The sequence below is a fragment of the Ovis canadensis genome, chromosome 4 (assembly GCF_042477335.2).
Source record: "Ovis canadensis isolate MfBH-ARS-UI-01 breed Bighorn chromosome 4, ARS-UI_OviCan_v2, whole genome shotgun sequence".
In the NCBI taxonomy this organism is placed as follows: domain Eukaryota; kingdom Metazoa; phylum Chordata; class Mammalia; order Artiodactyla; family Bovidae; genus Ovis; species Ovis canadensis.
Window position 1 is genome coordinate 23676278 of NC_091248.1, and position 19702 is coordinate 23695979.

Genomic DNA, 19702 nt, shown 5'->3' on the forward strand with positions numbered 1-19702 from the left:
CTCCTGACAATGTCACGAACCTCATTCCATAAATCATCAGGCACTCTGTATCAGGCCACTTCAAGCAAGTTCTGATTTCAGAAGTCATAAATAATCTTCTGAAACGTTAAAATTTAACTCAAAAAGTCCTCGGTTTTATTTAATACATTTTGGAAGCATGGATTTATTCCTTTCAAACTAATGTACTGATTTTATTTTGAGGAGCAGCTTAACACAATGCAGTAAGACTTAAATTGGGGCCTGGGACTAATTCTGGGTAAGACTTTTGCTACCTAACCATGGAAATTTGGGCAAGTCACTTAACATCTTGAGCCTTCAGTTTCTTATTCTGCGAAAGGTAAAAGATACATCACTATGCTCCCTCCTATTTCCTTTTCATATACTTTCACCTCTGCTAATAGGTAAAAATAATACTTTTTTTTTAGGGTTTTGCCGGGAGCCAGCATGAGGAATTCCACCCGTGACAAGGTCATGCGGCAGAGTAATCAGATGGCAAGGCTAATCAGACCTCAGGTGTTCCCCCTGGAATTTCCTGAGCATCCACCCCCCAAAAATAAGAATCTGCCTGCTTTTCCACTCTTCTAATATTCTCTGGAAAAAGTTAAATCAGGGCTTTAGCCTTCTGCATTTGAAAGGGATGTTTCAGTTAAACCCCCTCTGATAACTCTCTAGCTTGCCTAACAGGTTCCCCCGGACCTCTTACAGCTTGTGGATTGCTTACAGCCCTCCAACTGCGAGAGGCACAAAGCTTAAAAGCATCTTAAAGATACAGAGCCTTTTCTAAAGAGTTAAAAATTATATTGGTAGAGGGTTTTCACTGTTGACTCAATGACTGCTGCCAGGCCTCCATATTCTTTATCTTTTAGGCACCTGGGAGGATGTTAATCAATGTAAACGGGATATGGAAAAAGATATATAATAGTTTTGATGTTAGCAACACTAGACTTTTGAGTTAATTACTTTTCTCTTTGTTGTATATCACTGCACTCCTCTTGTGTCCTTGCTATGTAAGAATGTAACTTTATTTAGTGCCTTCTGAGAATGGCACCAGACTCTGGGAAGATCAACACAAATAAGTCTTCTGGTTGACAAACCCTTATCAGTAAAAAGGCTGTAAAATGTTAATTGGCCTTTTTGGCCAGAAGATGATGTAAATCACCTAAGACTTGTGTATACAATTAGGTACACAGAGAGAAAAGCCTGGTTTTTAATAAGAGTCTGGGCTGCTAACGCTGCATAACTTTGTGTTACCCATTGATCTCCATGTTTTATCAAAAGTATAAAAGGCCTTCTGAACAATAGAGGATGGAGCCGGTCACTGGACTGGTTTCCCCCGTGTCTCCTTTTCCTCTTTACTTTAGTTTCAGGCTGAATTCCCATCTGGGGCACGGAGGCTCACCAAATCTACTTACTTGCCCTGGCTGTTAAGACCCGAGTGAAAGGGAGCCTAAGGTGAGGCACCCTTAGATATTCAAGCGGGCGCCGGTGGCCCAACATAGATGGTGCAAATTCCTTGTCTGGAATTTTATTGTTCTTCCACGTAATCCAAGTTATTCAGCCCTCTTTCTCCACTTAATTTTCCTACTATACTATTTCTTCCTAATCTAATCTTATATTTCTATATTAATAAATAAATAAGTTTTCCTCGCTGACTCCATCCACCCTTTGAATTCCCTGGATCCACCGGGGCTGGACCCTTTTTCTTCAGCTTAACCCTACTTACAAAGGATACTAGTTGCATTTGCAAAATAAGTTCAATTGTATGTCCCAGAAATACCTGTCTTGTGATGACTCTGAAATTGTATATGGATTTCTGGCTTTGTACAAATGTCATTTAGCAATTGCTTCACGGGGAGCCCAGCGAGCACCTGAGTGGGGAGATGGGAAGGGCGAGGAGCTGGGGTTAGGACTACGGAGTCAAGCTAGGGCAGATTAGGGAGGGCCTTGAGTGACAGGTTTAGGAATCTGAAGGTCCTTTTACTGTGCAGCAGGAAGTCATTTTATAACGGAATGACAGTGATAGTTGTGTTTTAGAAGGCTACTTTGACAGACTCATAAGGACAAGAAGGTAACGGAGAGGAATGAATGTGATATACAAAACTGGATCTCCTGAAATATTCAAAATGTAAGATAATGGGTATAATCGATCATGTGGGCAGTAGAAAAAGAACAACTGGGAAGGAATCAAGATGCCCTGGGAAAGAAAGTGCAATGGGGCATGTTCCTGATAGATACGATGGATGAGGTAAAGAGGCATTCAAAATGTCTCCAAGGTCTCAAGTTGAGGAGACTAGAAGAAGAAGGTCATTAACTGAAGTAGAGATGCTTGGAAGTGTTACTCCTAGATGGAAGATTCTGGGGCATAGTTTTAGGCAGTTTGCATGGCAAGTGATGGTGAAGCATACTCAGTGGAAATGGTAGGTGAATGTCTTCTAATTAGGGAAGCAAAGCCATGAAGATAGTCATAGATGAAAGCTTTCTCTGAATAATTTTGAGATATTTTTAAGATACCATTTTATTACCATAGGATCGTGTATCTGGATACTCAGTGTTTTGTATTAGGTTTGGAAAAATTCAAGGGAGTAATCAGTAAAATCCGTGGTGTTTCTGTTTTACAAGAACTGCTTTTGAAAAATGAGAAAGATGTATACCTGTTTGTAAGGAATTACTGATGAGGCATTACTGACTCATTTTAAATCTGACTCATTTTTAAATGGCTTATACAACAAAATACAGAACTCACCAGTGGGCGAGGTGCTTTAAAGAATAGGGTTGAAATTCAAAATACATCAATCATGTGGTATTGTTATTAAAGTATGTGTGACACACAAATAGGAACTAAGCACATAGGAAAACCCAAGACAGTTGCGCTATGGTGAAACACATAGTTCAAATATTTAATGAAAATCACTTGGTTAACTTAAATGAATTACATAGGACTTTGCAAAGATCCATAGAATGGCAACTAGAACGACCAAATGTATTTCAGATAGAACTTATGAGAAAGGGCTAAAGAAAAATTATTGAATCCATAAGAGAAATGGTTAAAAACAAACTGTAATGTTCCTCCTCCTGAATTTAGGAGGTATATTTTGTCCAAGACAATATAAGAGAGAAAAACCATTAAAAAAAAATACAGAATGTAAGGAATTGCTTCAATTGCTGCAGGTTTTGTGAAGTCAAGGTCTATTGATAGATACTGGCTTCTAAATGAGATGGCAGATAGGTTGTATCTGACCGATTTGTGAAAGATCAAATAACATGAAATGGCAATTATAATATACTGGTTGAGGTGGGGGAAGGATGGGCTTCCCAGGTGGTGCTAGTGGTAAAGAAACCCACCTGCTAATACAGGAGCAGCAGCAGCTGCGGGTTTAATTCCTGGGTCAGGAAGATCCCCTGGAGTAGGAAATGGCAACCCACTCCAGTATTCTTGCCTGGAGAATCCCATGGACTGATGAGGCTAGTGGGTCACAAAGAGTCGGACATGACTGAAGTGACTTAGCCACAGTGGCAGCAGCAGGGGGGAAGCATGGAGAAAACGTCTCCAAATATGATTTGGCTACAATTAGAGCAATCTTTTGGAGAAGGCAATGGCACCCCACTCCAGTACTCTCGCCTGGAAAATCCCATGGGCGGAGGAGCCTGGTAGGCCCAGTCCATGAGGTTGCTAAGAGTCAGACATGGCTGAGCGACTTCACTTTCACTTTTCACTTTCATACATTGGAGAAGGAAATGGCAACCCACTCCAGTACTCTTGCCTGGAGAATCCCAGGGATGGGGGAGACTGGTTGGCTTCCATCTATGGGATCGCACAGAGTTAGACACGACTGAAGCAACTTAGCAGCAGCAGCAGAGCAATCTTTTGGAAATAGGTTGATATGATTACAAAACCCAAGATTCAAAAGCTGAGCAGATATGGGAGGTTATCTAAAGGTGTTGATTTTCTGTCAGTGAAAATTCTTACACTTGGAGCAACAATAAAATGCTTCCTGAAAGAAAAAGAAAAATAAATAATATCTCATTTGTTGTTCAGTCACTAAGTCATGTCTGACTCTTTGTGACCGCATGATTGGTGGATTAATCTTAACTTTCAATTTCAATACTTGGCCTTGACTAAGGAAGCTCTTCAGGACCATTTTTAATTTAGAAAGAGGGGCTTTGTCCAAAGGACATTCAGTGATAACTACGTAAGGAAAGGGCTTCCCTGGTGGCTCACACGGTAAACAATCCACCTGCAATGCGGGAAACCTGGGTTTGATCCCTGGGTTCGTTCAGTCCCTGGGTTGGGAAGATCCCATGGAGGAGGGCATACAACCCACTCCAGTATTCTTGCCTGGAGAATCCCCGTGGACAGAGAAGCCTGGTGGGCTACAGTCCATGGGGTCACAAAGAGTTGGATATGACTGAGGGACTAAGCACAGCACAGCATTTAAGTTAATTCTCCATGATGGAGAATATTCAATGAAATATTTTAAATTCTTTTGTCTTTAAAATCAATGTGTTAAGAGTCAGACATGACTGAGCAACTGAACTGAACTGAACTGAATTAGCCTCCAATTAAAATTAATAAATTGAAATTAAAAAATTAAAAAATTTTAAAAACTGTGTTACACTTATAGCATATCTTAGTTCAGACAAGCCATGTTTCATATGTTCAGTAGTCACATGTGGCTAATGGCTACTGTGTTGGACACCATGGCCCCAGATGATCTCATCCAAGCCCTCACCTTAAAATGCCACCTACATGCTGATTATTTTCAAATTGATATTTCTTGCATGAACCTCTCTTCAACTCCTGATTCAGATAACCAGAGCTATACTTGACATTACTCCTCAAATACCTAATATATGCCTTTAATTTATCAAGTTCAAAACTGAACTCGTGGTCTCCTCCAAGTTTACTCTTCCCCAGTTCAGTTATTGGCAACTCCATCATTTCAGTTGCTCAGGACAAAAACATTAGAGTCAACTTTGACTCCTCTTTTTATCTCAACTTTCATATGCAATCTGCAACTCCTGTGGCACTCTTAGTTCCATGTTTAAGATATACCCAGAGTCTAATTCACTACCACTACCATTGTCCAAACTCCTAGTTATCTGTTGTCTAGATTATTGCAATAGCATCCAAAATGATCCATAGTCCAGTCTGCTCTTAGCCAGATGTCCTTTAATAACATAATCCAGAACATTTCACCTATCTGCTCAAAATTCTCCAATGGCTCCCAGGCTCACTTAGTGTAAAAGCCAGTCCTTAAGGACCTTCAGAACTCTACAGGATCTGGCCTCCTGTTACTTCTCTCATCTCATCTCCTACTGTTTCCCTCCTTGCTCACTCTACTCTAGCCACCCTTGCCTCCCACTCTTATCAAGACAGTCATGATCTAGCTTCAGGATCTTTAGACTTGCAATATCCTCACCTATCTCCATGGCTCACTCTCTCATTTCTTGCAATTCTTTGCTCAGATATCTTGTCAGGATATGATGTGAATGAATGATAGGACTTGAATAGTTGCCAGAAGCAGGTGTTTGAGCACTAGTGCCACATATTTGCCCTTCTAACAGAAGTCAACATGCAACTTTCAACCTTTATTGAGCACCCATTATATATTAATATAAGACGAACATGTATGATTGGCTGGTCTTAGTAACAGGAAACACTGAAATGATCTTATTCCTTTAAAAGATTCTTGAACATTTTCAGCGCATACTGGAACAAATATTTCTTGAATGTTTTCAGCACATAGTGGAACAAACAAGTGAATTCCTTAGTTATTGAAAAGCAGCATCTATTAACAAGCAGGAACAGACATCTTGTCAGATATTATAGGGCTTCCTCCTCCTAGACAATCAGAACCGACAAACACAATCCCTCTGTCCAGGCAGTATTTAAATCACTGCACTATTAGAACACTTAGTTCCAGACCTAGTTTTACTCTCAGCTTGGCGGGTGACAATAAATTATCTCTTTTATGATTTGAATTATTTATTTCCATGATAAAATGCTTAATCTCATCCACTTCTCAATTCAGGTTAGGAAAACAGGACAATATATACTTGGGTGTTACAAGCTGCCACAATTACATATGCATTATGGGGTCTGAGAACAAAAAGTCTTTGTCTTAAATCTAAGAATGTCTGCTGCTGCTGAGTCACTTCAGTCATGTCCGACTCTGTGTGACCCCATAGACGGCACCCCTCCAGGCTCCCCCGTTCCTGGGATTCTCCAGGCGAGAACACTGGAGTGGGTTGCCATTTCCTTCTCCAATGCATGAAAGTGAAAAGTGAAAGTGAAGTCGCTCAGTTGTGTCTGACTCTTGGCGACCCCATGGACTGCAGCCTACCAGGCTCCTCGGCCCATGGAGTTTTCCAGGCAAGAGTACTGGAGTGGGGTACCATTGCCTAAGAATGTTTAAATCGGGACTATTCAAAACTGGTCTTCCGTTTGTGGTAGATTTAAGATCTTTGCTTTTCTTCTTTTTCCTTTTTTTAACCCAAATTTCACTCAACACCACTTGTATGATTTAACGCATAGCTTATTCCAGTTCACACATACTAGTTTTTCAGTCCAGCCTAACCCAAAACAAAGGAGAAACATGATCAACTAGAGAAATTAAAAAGTGTAGTTAGTTCATCCCAGGAATAGATTTGAAGGTAAGATGATGGGGAAGAAAAAGGAAGTAATGAGGGAAGATATGAAAATAAAGGAAGGAGAGTCATGCTAAATTTATTAAAATGGCTCAATTCAATCCAACAAGTGTTTATTGAGTGCAAAGCATTTCCCTGGTCTTTTTAGTAATGCCAAGGTGAGCAAGACAATCTTTGCCATTAAGGAGTTGGGAGTAGGAGGTGAAGTAAGAAGGGCTGCTGCTGCTGCCGCCAAGTCGCTTCAGTCGTGTCCGACTCTGTGCAACCCCATAAACGGCAGCCCACCAGGCTCCCTCGTCCCTGGGCTTCTCCAGGGAAGAACACTGGAGTGGGTTGCCATTTCCTTCAATGCATGCATGCATGCTAAGTCGCTACAGTCGTGTCCGACTCTGTGGGACCCTGTGGACAGCAGCCCACCAAGCTCCTCTATCCACAGGATTCTCCAGGCAAGAATACTGGTGTGGGCTGCCATTTCCTTCTCCAATTAAGAAGGGCACAAGTTGTCATTAAAACACAGAGTACATAAAGGAAATACAGGGAGAAGAGAACTGACATTAAGGATATTTTGATATGCCAGGGGGAGTCACATACGTTAACTCACATATGTTAACAAGCCTTCCAAAACTTCCAGGTAAGCTAGAGGAGGATAGGTAACTTGTTCAAGGTCATTTAAGTGAAAAAGTCTATACTGGCTTTGTCTTCAACCCAGGTTGCAAAGCCTAGAGCCTTTCAGGGCACCATAGCTAAGGGGAAGCTCGTGGGAGGAGATTAAGTTAAGACAGGAGGAAACAAAGAGATCAGAAAAGCTATTCAGGGCGGCGAGTGAGGTGGGCCTCGAAGATGAACAGGCGATTGGGCAGCCTCATGTGAGGAAAAAGGGAGGCACTTTCGGCTCAGGAAGGAGTGAAGGCTACTGGCCGCCCTGCCAGTCCTCCGGGTTGACCAGTCAATCTAGGCTGAAAAATTGTCATCCGGTGGCTCACTTCTCCAACCCAATCCCTTCTTCGCCCCCGTCTTTTCCTTTGGGGCTTTTCAGCGTTCACCAATTTCAGCGTTAGGCACCTGTACTTTCTCCTTTGCTCCGAAACTGGAAAAATCTCAAATGTTCTAAAAAGGACCACTGAGTCCCTTGGACGACGGTGGGGGTCCGACCGGCGCCCCTGACACAGCGCCCTCTCTCCCACCTCCTCAGCCAGGCCTCCACCCGCGGAGCGGCATGCGCCCCGGGGAAAGCGTGCTCCCCCGAGAGCCGGGTTTCCGCCAGTGGGCGCGGCGGGCGGGAGGTCGGGAGGGGGTCGCCGCGGTGGCCGCGGGGCCGGCGGGGTCGCGACGGGCGGGGCGGGGCCGCGGCGGGGCGGGGCGGGGCCGCCGGCGCACCTGCCCGGCGCGGCGGGATTCGCGGCGGCTGCGCAGACGACGTGCTCCCCCCTCCCGTTCCGCCGTGTGTTTACGTGGAGACGAAGATGGCGGCGGTGGTGACGACGCGGCCCGTGCGGCTGAGGACGGTCAGCCAGTGAGCGCGCAGCCTGGTTCCGCTCCGGGAGGGGCGAGCGCCCGGCCCGGCCCTGCGCCCTGCGCCGCGGAGCTTGCGGTCCCACCCCCGTTGGAACCGACCTTGCCTTCCCGTCCCCGGCCCCCTGCCTGTGTTCCCCCCAGCCTTCCCCGCAGAAGCTATGGAGGACGAAGAGAGACAGAAGAAGCTGGAGGCTGGCAAAGCCAAGGTGAGAGAGCCGGAGGCCGCCCGGCCTGCGCTGGGAGGCGGTGGCCGGGGAGGGCTGGCAGGGGTCCTGCGAGGCGGAGGCCTCAGCTTGGCAGCCCCGGCGCGCTGCCTGGGACGGAGGTGCGGCGGCGTCTGCCGTCGCCTTGCCCTCGTCTCCCTTTTCTAATTGAAAAAGCCTGGTGAGACACTACCTAGCGGTTATTTCCGTGATGACTGGGTGGTGTGGCTCCTTTCTCGTGAATGCCCACATAAAACCTCTCCTTTTTACTGTATAAGCTGATACAGCTTGCTTCTGAATCTCCAACCTTTGACTTGTTTGAGGGAGTTTTCTGGGTTGTGCAGACATTGTGCTTTTCAGGGCGGGGATTTGGGGCTCTTCTTTATTCGGGTGGGGATTTGTACGCTCATCATCGGCTTGGCTTTCTTAGGTGGCACGCTGGCACTCTTGAGTGTGTGATTGGCCTGTGACAGCTGCCTTAGTCGTGGCTTGAGTGTGCCACAAGTGCCAGCTGTGAACTTCGCTGTAGGGGCGTTTTTAGAAGCATGGCTTTGTATGTTTGTGTTCGGAGGTCTTTGTCACGGCATGCGCCCTGTATTGTGTGGAATGTTACCGCAGTCTGTGAATGGAACTTACGGGGACGAAAGGGTCCATATTCCTAGCATCACCTATAGAATTCTTGCTTTCTTGTCGAGTCCCTATCTTGTATGTGTGTATGAAAAAAACTGTAAAGGAAACAATGGAAAAGGCTTTATTATTCACTGGGTTTCATGAACAATTTGACAGACGAAATATAAATTAAATATAAATAGAATATTAATAATATTAAATGTTAATATTAAAAGAAATAGAATTTAAAATTACTTGCTTGAGCATATTTTTTGACTGGCCAAAAGGACCCCTTCCTCCCTATGATGAAATTACAGTTTACTGTATATTGTTTTATTAGAGATGATTGTTCACAGTCATACTTGCATCTCAATTAAATTATAAATAGTTTAACTGTTTCTTTTCCTCTCTGTCTCCTCCCTCCAAATAAGCAAAAGGAGACTGGGTCTGATTTCAGTAATCACTGAAGAACCACACTGCAGAGATACAATTGTAGATGCTGAACATAAGTTTCTTGACTTAATATAAATGTATAAACTATCTCTGTATTATCTAAGGTCAAACCTTAAGTGTTTGTATCAGGTAGATTGTTATTAGGATCTATACACAGGGAAAGGAAATCAAGGCATCTTTAAGATCTCACGTTGCTTACATTTCTGCAGTCTTGAGGATCTGAGCACAATCTATGAATCGAAGAAAGTGGAGGAAAAGTGTGTACCTCCTTCCAAAAGCATTGACGTTGTAGTTAGACGTTTTGTTTGTTTGCTTGTTACCTCAGTATTTTTACTATCTGCCTCCTGAAGTATCTCTCCTAAATATATATGAAGCCGTCCAAAAAACATAGTTTACTTTGGACAACACCTCTCATAACAGAGGACTTATTTAAATTGCTTTGGTTTGGCGAAAAAGAATTCTAGTTTCTTTGTGTGTATGTGTGTTTTTTGTCTTTCAAAATTCTGCCTATGGTATAAAAATCTTATCCTTTTAACATTCACTTTCATTGTGGAAGATTATCTTCTAGAATTGAGCTGAATTTTTCTAGTCAGAAAAGAATTCAAGACATGTAAGGCAAGATGTGTTTGCTGGAGCATTGGCACCAAAATATAAAAACACTGGGCAACCTCCAAAGACAGTGTTAGGAGAATCACTTTCTAAACTATATTATTTAAGCATGATAGAATATTTTTCAGCCATTAAGGTTACGAGGGCTGATAGGAACATGAACAGTAAGAACATGGACATAGTTCGAAAATAGTGTATACATTACTTCTTTTGTATAAATGTATGCTTTTATATTAGGACTTAAAAACTTTGGGTTGTGAGTGTAGGGTCGTTACGCAAACCTGTGTCAAACTCCTGTTTTACACCAAGCGCTGTAAATACAGAGATGGTGACAGTCTGTTTTCTGAAGTTGCTCAAAGTTTAGCAGGACAGATACTGGGTACTAAGTACAGTGAGGGAGGTGGTATTATAGAATTTGTGGCGAATTGTGTCATTTGTTAAAATGTGTTAAATGTTGCTGCCTCATTTTTAAGACTATTTTACAAAGAAGGTTCTTGATAATTGATATTTAATGCAGTCTAGCCTGACACCTATCAGATAGTAAGTATGCAGTAAATATTTGCTTAGTGAATGAATGAGCAGAGTGACTGTGAGCTGTTAATGTGTGCTGCTTGACTAGCATATTGTAATTTAATAACAGTAATTCAGAATTCTTGTCATTGGAAGTCTCATTGCTGGCATTAGAGATCACTGAAAACAACCATTTCTAAAACTTTATTCAGATACTTGGTTCTCTAAATGTCTTGTTTGTTCATTGAATTTAAATACTGTATTTGCTAATCTAGTTTTACAGACCACAACTTGGAAATTTTCTTCTTGGTGTTTGGTAAACTATTCGTTGAAAAACTTACTTCCTTTCTGTATCTATAAATGATCATTTTTTAAATGACCTGTTGTGAATTCAGTATAGTATACTTTATAAAATGTGTTACACCAACCAAAATTCACAATGATAGAAGAATAAATTTGGTATGTGCGCTGTGCTTAGTTGCTCAGTCATGTCCGACTCTTTGCAACCTCACGGACTGTAGCCCACCAGGCTCCTCTGTCCATGGGATTCTCCAGGCAATAATACTGGAGTGGGTTGTCATGCCCTTCTCCAGGTGATCCTCCCAACCCAGGGATCAAACCCAGGTCTCCCACATTGCAGGTGGATTCTTTACCCTTTGAGCCACCAGGGAAGCCCAAATTGCCATATATGTAGCCATCAAAATAATTCTGCAGAAACATTCTGATTTGGGAAAATGCCCACAAATAACACCAGATTGATAACAATGTTACCAAAAAATATATATATACAATTTTTATATATGAAGACACCTGAAAAAAAAATACACCAAGATATAAATGATGGGTATCTCTGGGTGGTAGGTTATAGGCAGTTTTAATTTCCTTTACACTCCTAGTATTTTCCAGATTCTCTGCAGTATATTTCCTTTATGACCAGTAAAAATGTTTACATGCCATTTTTGAAAACAGTAAAAGCTTATCAATTATAGTATGTTGAAGAGAATGTTAATATTGTTTGATCGTTATACAGAACAGGAAGATGAGCCCTAGGGTAACTAGGCTTCCCAAGGGCCCTGGCATCAGTGTAGTTCTGGAACTACAGTGCTGTTTCCATTCTGTAGTTGGGATTCTCTGTTATTAGACATTTATATATCTCCTTTCTGGTTTTGTAGATCTTATGCTTTTTCTCTGTCGATTCTCATTGCCATGAACATGCCTATCTCCATCTCACCTGCCTCCTCCCCTAATTTGCTGTTTTAGATTTCCTGTGAGTAGCTTGAGGGGATGGTTTGTAACAACCAAGCACTGATGGAGCCTTGTGAATGCGCTTTATGACCATTTCGTTCCTCTGCTCCTTGTTGGTTTTTTCATTTGCTGTTGGGTCCTCAATTACTTCCTCAGTACTGAGGTAGTAAGACGCATGACCTGTGGAGACATGAGACATTACTGCATTAAGTAAATATTTTCAGAACCAGGCTAACCTCGTTGCAAGGAGCTGACAAGGACAGCGCTACACAGGCCGTCCTTGTGTTGATCCAGACTTCTAACTCCACTTGAAGTGACTTCAGTTTTTTCCAAGTAAAATTATCTACAACTTTATGGAAAAGAAAGTGTTGTAATATTAGCAAGCAGAATTAGAGGACAGTTGTATATTTAGTATAAAATTACTTCTGCATCTTCATTCATATTTTTCTGCAAAAGAATGTATACTTTTTAACATTCTACTGGCAGAATTCTATAAAACCGAAGTTTTTATTAGCTATTCAGCATTTAATATAATTGGCATTGTTGAATAATTATAAAAATTTTTGCCTGTTGCATTCAGTAAGTAATAATTACGTGATTGTTTAATGAGGATTTTCCATTTGAAAAATAGTGCTAGTTCTATACAAAAAGGACAGTGCTCTCTGCAAGTTGTGTATTAGGTTATTGATAATGGGACTCTTCAATTGTAATTTCCACTCTGATAGACGAAGTTAGTCATGGTGTGTAATTGCTCTTTGCATATTTCAGACATTCCCCTCCACCACTAAGAGCGTTGTTCTCCATCCCTGTTTCTTTTATACCTTCTAGTTTTTATTCTTATCTGTGACATAGCTTGCTTGGCTTTCAAAGTAGATACTGCAGTTTGATACCTTCAACATTTACTGTAAGAGTGGTGCATTGTCTGCGATTTAAAAACCAACTCATGACCTTTAGTATTTGTTGGAAGAAAAAAGCAAAACGTGATTTTTAGTTTCTGAGCTTTAACGAGAGAATATGGAGGAAAGAATGAGCAGAACAGGTTTCTCGAAGTGTGTATTGAAGAGAGGTTTTGAAGGCTAATCCAGGGACATGGCAGGAACAGGGATAGAGCAGTGATTGGGTAAAAGAGCCTCAAGATCTGACAAAGAGAGACTCAGAAAGGAGGTCTGTGGTGTCCTGTTAGTGAAACTGAAAGTTGAATAAGCTCATGAAAAAGAGAAAGTGAAAAAGATAGGATCTATCCAGGTGACTGGAACATGACAAGATTACAGCAAAAATTATTTTTAAACAAAACACCTCTTATTTTTATATATTAGAAGTTTGTAGTAAGAATTAAACTATGACTGTGAAGTATTTATCTGTTGTAGGCTACTGCTTATTGAACTATAAGTGAATTTCCTCTAATACGAAAGCTAGAAAAGGTTCTCATGGTAAATTGTTAAACGTTAAATGATGAGGAACGTTTTTTATATATCGGTTCAGTTCTACTGAAATTGAAATTGGCTATCTTATTTCATTTGTTAGCATCTCTTTAAAAACTTTAATTTGGAAAGCTTCAGAATGTTTCAAAGTTTATTTATAAGCTTATAAAAGGGCTGTTTTGCATTTGGAGCTTCTGTGTTTATATGCTGTTTGTCGTACAAGAAAAGACATTTGCTTATTTGTTCAACCAACATTTTTGAACGCCTACAGCTGCAGCTATGGACTTTTACTTGTCAAGCACTTATTTAAATTATGATGAATTCTGTGCCTTATTGTCTGTGGGAAAAATCCTGTCACAGTCCATGACTCTCAACAGGTGTTTTGAAGAAAAAATGTGCTAATGATTGAAAGCTTTTGAGTTCTTCTGGTGCTAGATCTAAGAAGCTATTATTTTTCTTTTTTTTTTAACTTGAGGTGGAAGTCATGTAAAAACTAACCATCTTAAAACACTACAGAGGCGTTTAGTACATACACAGCATTGTGCAGCTACAACTTACGTCTAGTTCCAACACATTTTTATCCTCCCAGAATAAAGCCCTGTATCCAGTAAGAAGATACCCTTCACTCCCTTCTCCCCCGCCTCCAGCGGCTGCGGGTCTGCTTTCTGTTTCAGCAAGTCTACCTATTCCAGATGCCTCATATAGATGTGACCATACGATTTGACCCCTGGCGCCTTTTGTCACTTGGTGTGATGTTTTCACTGTGCTTCAGTATTTATATGTCAGTTTTCCATTTCCTTTTATGGCGAAGTAATATTCTGTTGTAGGTACACACCACACTTTGTTTGTTCATTGATGGGCACTTAAGTTGTTTCTACCTTTTGGCTATTGTGAATAGTGCTCCTGTGAACATCATATATAGTATTTGAGTACCAGTTTTCATTTCCCTTGGGTATATACCTCAGTTCAGTTCAGTTGCTCAGTCCTGTCCGACTCTTTGCGACCCCATGAATCGCAGCACGCCAGGCCTCCCTGTCCATCACCAACTCCTGGAGTTCACCCAAACTCATGTCCATTGAGTTGGTGATGCCATCCAGCCATCTCATCCTCTGTTGTCCACTTCTCCTCCTGCCCCCAGTCCCTCCCAGCATCAGGGACTTTTCCAGTGAGTCAGCTCTTCACATGAGGTGGCCAAAGTATTAGAGTTTCAGTTTCAACATCAGTCCTTCCAGTGAACACCCAGGACTGATCTCCTTTAGGATGGACTGATTGGATCTCCTTGCTGTCCAAGGGACTCTCAAGAGTCTTCTCCAACACCACAGTTCAAAAGCATTAATTCTTAGGCACTCAGCTTTCTTCACAGTCCAACTCTCACATCCATACATGACCACTGGAAAAACCATAACCTTGACTAGATGGACCTTGGTTGGCAAAGTAATGTCTCTGCTTTTCAATGTACTATCTAGGTTGGTCATAACTTTCCTTCCAAGGAGTAAGCGACTTTTAATTTCGTGGCTGCAGTCACCATCTGCAGTGATTTTGGAGCCCAGAAAAATAAGGTCAGCCACTGTTTCCACTGTTTCCCCATCTATTTCCCATGAAGTGATGGGACCAGATGCCATGATCTTAGTTTTCTAAATGTTGAGCTTTAAGAGTAGAATTTCTGAATCATATGGTAATTCTGTGTTTTTGACAAACCACCCAACTTTTTCCAGAGTGGCTATACCCATTCCCAGCAGCAGTGTATGAGAGTTCTGATTTCTCCATATCTTCACCAACACTTATTGTTTTCTAGTTTTTAAAAATTACAGCTATTCTGGCGGGTGGGAAGCAGTATCTCATTTTGCTTCTGCTTTTTAATTTCCTAGTGACTAAGAATGTTGACCCTCTTTTCATGTGCTTATTGCCCATTTGTCTGTCTTCTTTGAAGTGTCTGTGCATGTCCTTTGCCCATTTTTTAATAGAACTGTTACCAACTTCGTTTGCATAATATTACTGTTACATATATGTTTTTATATACTGAGAGGGCGAAAGAGTGAGAAACGTGCTCGGGCAGGTGATAGAGACAGAGAGAGATGCACGTCTTCAGTAGGATTATCTTCCATCTTTTTTTTTAGGCCTTCTGCTCTCTGCCAAAGTTTAAACTGGCCCTTCCTTTCAGTTCTTGATTTGACTAGAGCATGGTGCTCAGAACTGAGTTCTGTGTGGGCCAGTGAGTCCTCTCGTTCTATGGGCTGCTGTTTAACAAGTGCATGCAGTTGGCCCAGGGGGCACTTGTTGGGTTTCTGGCTTGATCATTACCAATCCTTTTTCACCATGGGAGAAAATAACCTAATCTTCCTTAGTAGCAAAAGACCCTGCCATTTGCATATGTGACCACAACAGACCTGCACAGGTATTTTACTAGTGTAAGACATTTCTGTTATCACAGTGACTCCCCTTTTACTTGTAGAGTTTTTGTGGCCGTGGTCACCAAAATATTGCTTAGGATACTTAAAGCTCATTTAGGTGTGTTGCATGAAGCTGTGGTGGATTTGCCCATGGATTTAGTGCTATTCAAAAACTTAGAATTGTTCCAGAAGTGATTTTGCCTAGGTTGTTTATTTAAATCTATAGATTGTTTTGTACCATGAAAAATTCCTTTATCCCCTTTGTTCATCAACAGTGTGCTGTTTGTTTTCTGTTGCCACCAGGGTTATGATTCTTATTGTGGTTTGCTATTCACTGAGATTCTTATGTGGTATAAAAGTTTCTCTGTGAGTCTAACTTTATTTTTTTTTCCTTTTAAGAAATCATTTCTTAAAACCCCTGCAGTCAGTTCTTTTCTTTTAAGAGATCATTTATCAAACCCCCAAATTATTATTTTTTACTAATAAGAACTATATTAAACTTTAATATTCAAAATCCTCATCTATAAAGATTTGAATTTATAAATTGTGTTAATTGAATTAGGTTCTCCAGTTACAGAGCTTTGAACAACTAACTGAACTGGGTATAAGGTCAGGAATCTCTTTCCTTCTTGATATTGAGCACACAGAATTTGTAAACAAAATTCCTTGTTTGCTAAGAATCATTCATTGTGGACTCTGATTAGACAGTCGTTATTCCTCAGGGGTCTCACTTTTTCAAGTTGATATTGCCTTACTGTTTCCCCAGGGAAAATAGGGACAGGGACCAATTATAACTAAAAATATCTGCTGGGAATTTATAGGTTTGGGCTGGAAGTTACAGAAACCTTTCAAAGATAACTTAAAACATTGAGTATATTTTAATGTAAAACTATCTATTTTTACCAAACTGATACTTAATTTTTAATTTATAGAAATTCCTCTCCTAATGAAAATATTAATAGATGTCTGAGTATTTTTATCCAGTGCACTTCTCTTTAACGAGAGAGCTCTTATTTAATGGAAATAAAAACAAACAGAAATAAATAGGATCTACTTAAACTCAAAAGGTTTTGTACAGTAAAGGAAACAAAAAAACCACCCACAGATTGGGAGAAAATATTTGCAAATGATGTGACTGACAAGGGATTAGTCTCCAGAATTTACAAACAGCTCATGATGCGTGAGTGAGTGAGTGAATGTCACTCAGTTGTATCTGACTCTTTGCGACCCCATGGACTATACAGTCCATGGAGTTCTCCAGGCCAGAATAGTTGAGTGGGTAGCCATTCCCTTCTCCAGGGAATCTTCCCAACCCAGGGGTCGAACTCAACTCTCCCATGTTGCAGGTGAATTCTTTACCAGCTGAGCTACCGTGGAAGCCCTCATGATGCTTAATAGCCCCCAAACAAACAACCCAATCAACAAATGGGTGGAAGACCTAAATAGACTTTTCTCCAAAGAAGACATACAGATGGCCAAGAGATACGTCAAAAGATGTTCAGGGTCACTGATTATCAGAGAAATGTAAATCAAACTACAATGAGATACCACCTCACACCAGCCAGAATGGTGGTCATAAAAAATCCACAAACAATAAATGCTGGAGAGGGTGTGAAGAGAAAAGGGCCCTCCAGAGACATTACTTTGCCAACAAAGGTCCGTCTAGTCAAGGCTATGGTTTTTCCTGTGGTCACGTATGGATGTGAGAGTTGGACTGTGAAGAAGGCCGAGCGCCGAAGAACTGATGCTTTCGAACTATGGTGTTGGAGAAGACTCTTGAGAGTCCCTTGGACTGCAAGGAGATCCATCCAGTCCATCCTAAAGGAGATCAGTCCTGGGTGTTCATTGAAAGGACTGATGTTGAAGCTGAAAGTCCACCTGATGTGAAGAGCTGACTTTTGAAAAAACCCTGATGCTGGGAAAGATTGAAGGTGGGAGGAGAAGGGAACAACAGAGGATGAGATGGTTGGATGACATCATCAACTCAATGGACATGAGTTTGAGTAGAACTCTGGGAGTTCGTGATGGACAGGGAGGCCTAATGTGCTACAGTCCATGGGGTTGTGAATAGCTGGACACGAGTGAGCGACTGAACTGAACTGAAGTATCCGCAGAGAACACTGAGATGCAAACTGTTTACAAAGCTAGGAGATGGTGGTGTCTGTGAAACTAAGGGAAGCATGTCAATAAGGAGTGGCCGCTTGTAAAAAATGAGAAACCAAGTGTGATGAAGACCTGAAAAGTAACCTTTACCTCTAGCAATAGTTGGTCAGAAAGGGATATGAGTAATTCAGGTTACTGTGAGATGGGGAATGAATGTGAATCAGGAAACCATGGTGAATGTTACCTACTTTTTCAAAGTTTTTTTTCTTTTTTTTTGTAAAAAGCATTGTAATACTAGTGGTTATGAGCTTGGACTAGACCAGACAGTCTGGAATCAAATCTTGGCTCTGCCGTTGTTTATCTTAGTGACTATATGCAACTTACTTAACCTCTCAGTACTGCTGTTTCCCATCTGGAAAATAAGAGCAGTGATATCATCTGCGTTGGGGTGGTTGTGAGGATTCAGCTTATACATATAAAGCTCTTAGAACATTGTCCAATTATAAGAAGTTTACAGGAAGTATTAGCCATCGTCAATATCATCATTCTCATGCTGGAGCATAGAGGCTTGAACTGTACAGCAGAGAATTAGATGGGAGAAGTAGTCTGGGACCACACAATGAGGCGTCATATAAGTCAGCTGACAGAGTGTGGAGCTTACCCTAAAAGTAGCCAAAAACTGTGAAAGAATGTGTATGTCACATGTTTAAGCTCTGAAGAGGTTATTCATTTCCAGAAAATATTATATGCCGTGTTCAGGTTGGTATGCTGCCACCAGGCGGCAAGTGTCTGTTATTGCTGTACAGGTGAAGCAGTGAAGTGTACACACAGATGGAGCAGTGAAACCACGCATGCGTGTGTGTGTACAGGTGAAGCAGTGAAGTGTACACACAGATGGAGCAGTGAAACCACGCATGCGTGTGTGTGTACAGGCGAAGCAGTAAAGTGTACACACGCAGATGGAGCAGTGAAACCGCGCATGCGTGTGTGTGTACAGGCGAAGCAGGAAAGTACACACACAGATGGAGCAGTGAAACCACGCATGCGTGTGTGTGTACAGGTGAAGCAGTGAAGTGTACACACAGATGGAGCAGTGAAACCACGCATGTGTGTGTGTGTACAGGCGAAGCAGTGAAGTGTACACACAGATGGAGCAGTGAAACCACGCATGTGTGTGTGTGTACAGGCGAAGCAGTGAAGTGTACACACACAGGTGGAGCAGTGAAACCACGCATGCGTGTGTGTGTACAGGCGAAGCAGTGAAGTGTACACACACAGGTGGAGCAGTGAAACCACGCATGCGTGTGTGTGTACAGGCAAAGCAGTGAAGTGTACACACACAGATGGAGCAGTGAAACCACGCATGCGTGTGTGTGTACAGGCGAAGCAGTGAAGTGTACACACACAGATGGAGCAGTGAAACCACGCATGTGTGTGTGTGTACAGGCGAAGCAGTGAAGTGTACACACAGATGGAGCAGTGAAACCACGCATGCGTGTGTGTGTACAGGTGAAGCAGTGAAGTGTACACACACAGGTGGAGCAGTGAAACCACGCATGCGTGTGTGTACAGGCGAAGCAGTGAAGTGTACACACAGATGGAGCAGTGAAACCACGCATGCGTGTGTGTGTACAGGCGAAGCAGTGAAGTGTACACACACAGGTGGAGCAGTGAAACCACGCATGTGTGTGTGTGTACAGGCGAAGCAGTGAACTGTGTGTATTTGAATATGAATTATTAATTGATCCAAATAGCCAAATGTAAGCACCCTAATTCTAGCAGGGCACTTTGTTCCCCAAAACTGATCAGGTATATGAAGAAGAGAAAAAGAGGGTAATTGAAAAGGTAGAAAGATTTCAAAGGAAGCTAACAGAAGTATAGTTGGGCCTCATGTGAAACTGAAAAGCCATTTGGAACCAGTGCATTCTGTCATACCTTATTTCACTATCATAATATCTGACACCCTTCCCTTTGCAAATCAACTTCCTCTCCTTGT

General features: G+C 41.8%; 1 protein-coding gene across 8 annotated transcripts in view; it reads left to right on the forward strand.

Annotated features, from left to right (window-relative positions):
- Positions 1 to 7968: 7968 nt before the first annotated feature.
- The window catches only part of AKAP9 (A-kinase anchoring protein 9), a 172293-nt gene continuing 160559 nt past the window's right edge, over positions 7969 to 19702 (forward strand). For 6 of the 8 annotated variants that reach the window (XM_069587350.1, XM_069587351.1, XM_069587352.1 and 3 more), the window contains exon 1: positions 7989 to 8369. In XM_069587350.1, the coding sequence (XP_069443451.1) occupies positions 8322 to 8369 (48 nt within the window). In that variant the 5' untranslated portion in view covers positions 7989 to 8321. Of the gene's footprint in view, positions 8370 to 19702 lie in introns of all 8 variants that reach the window. The other 2 variants (XM_069587353.1, XM_069587359.1) reach the window with 1 other exon arrangement.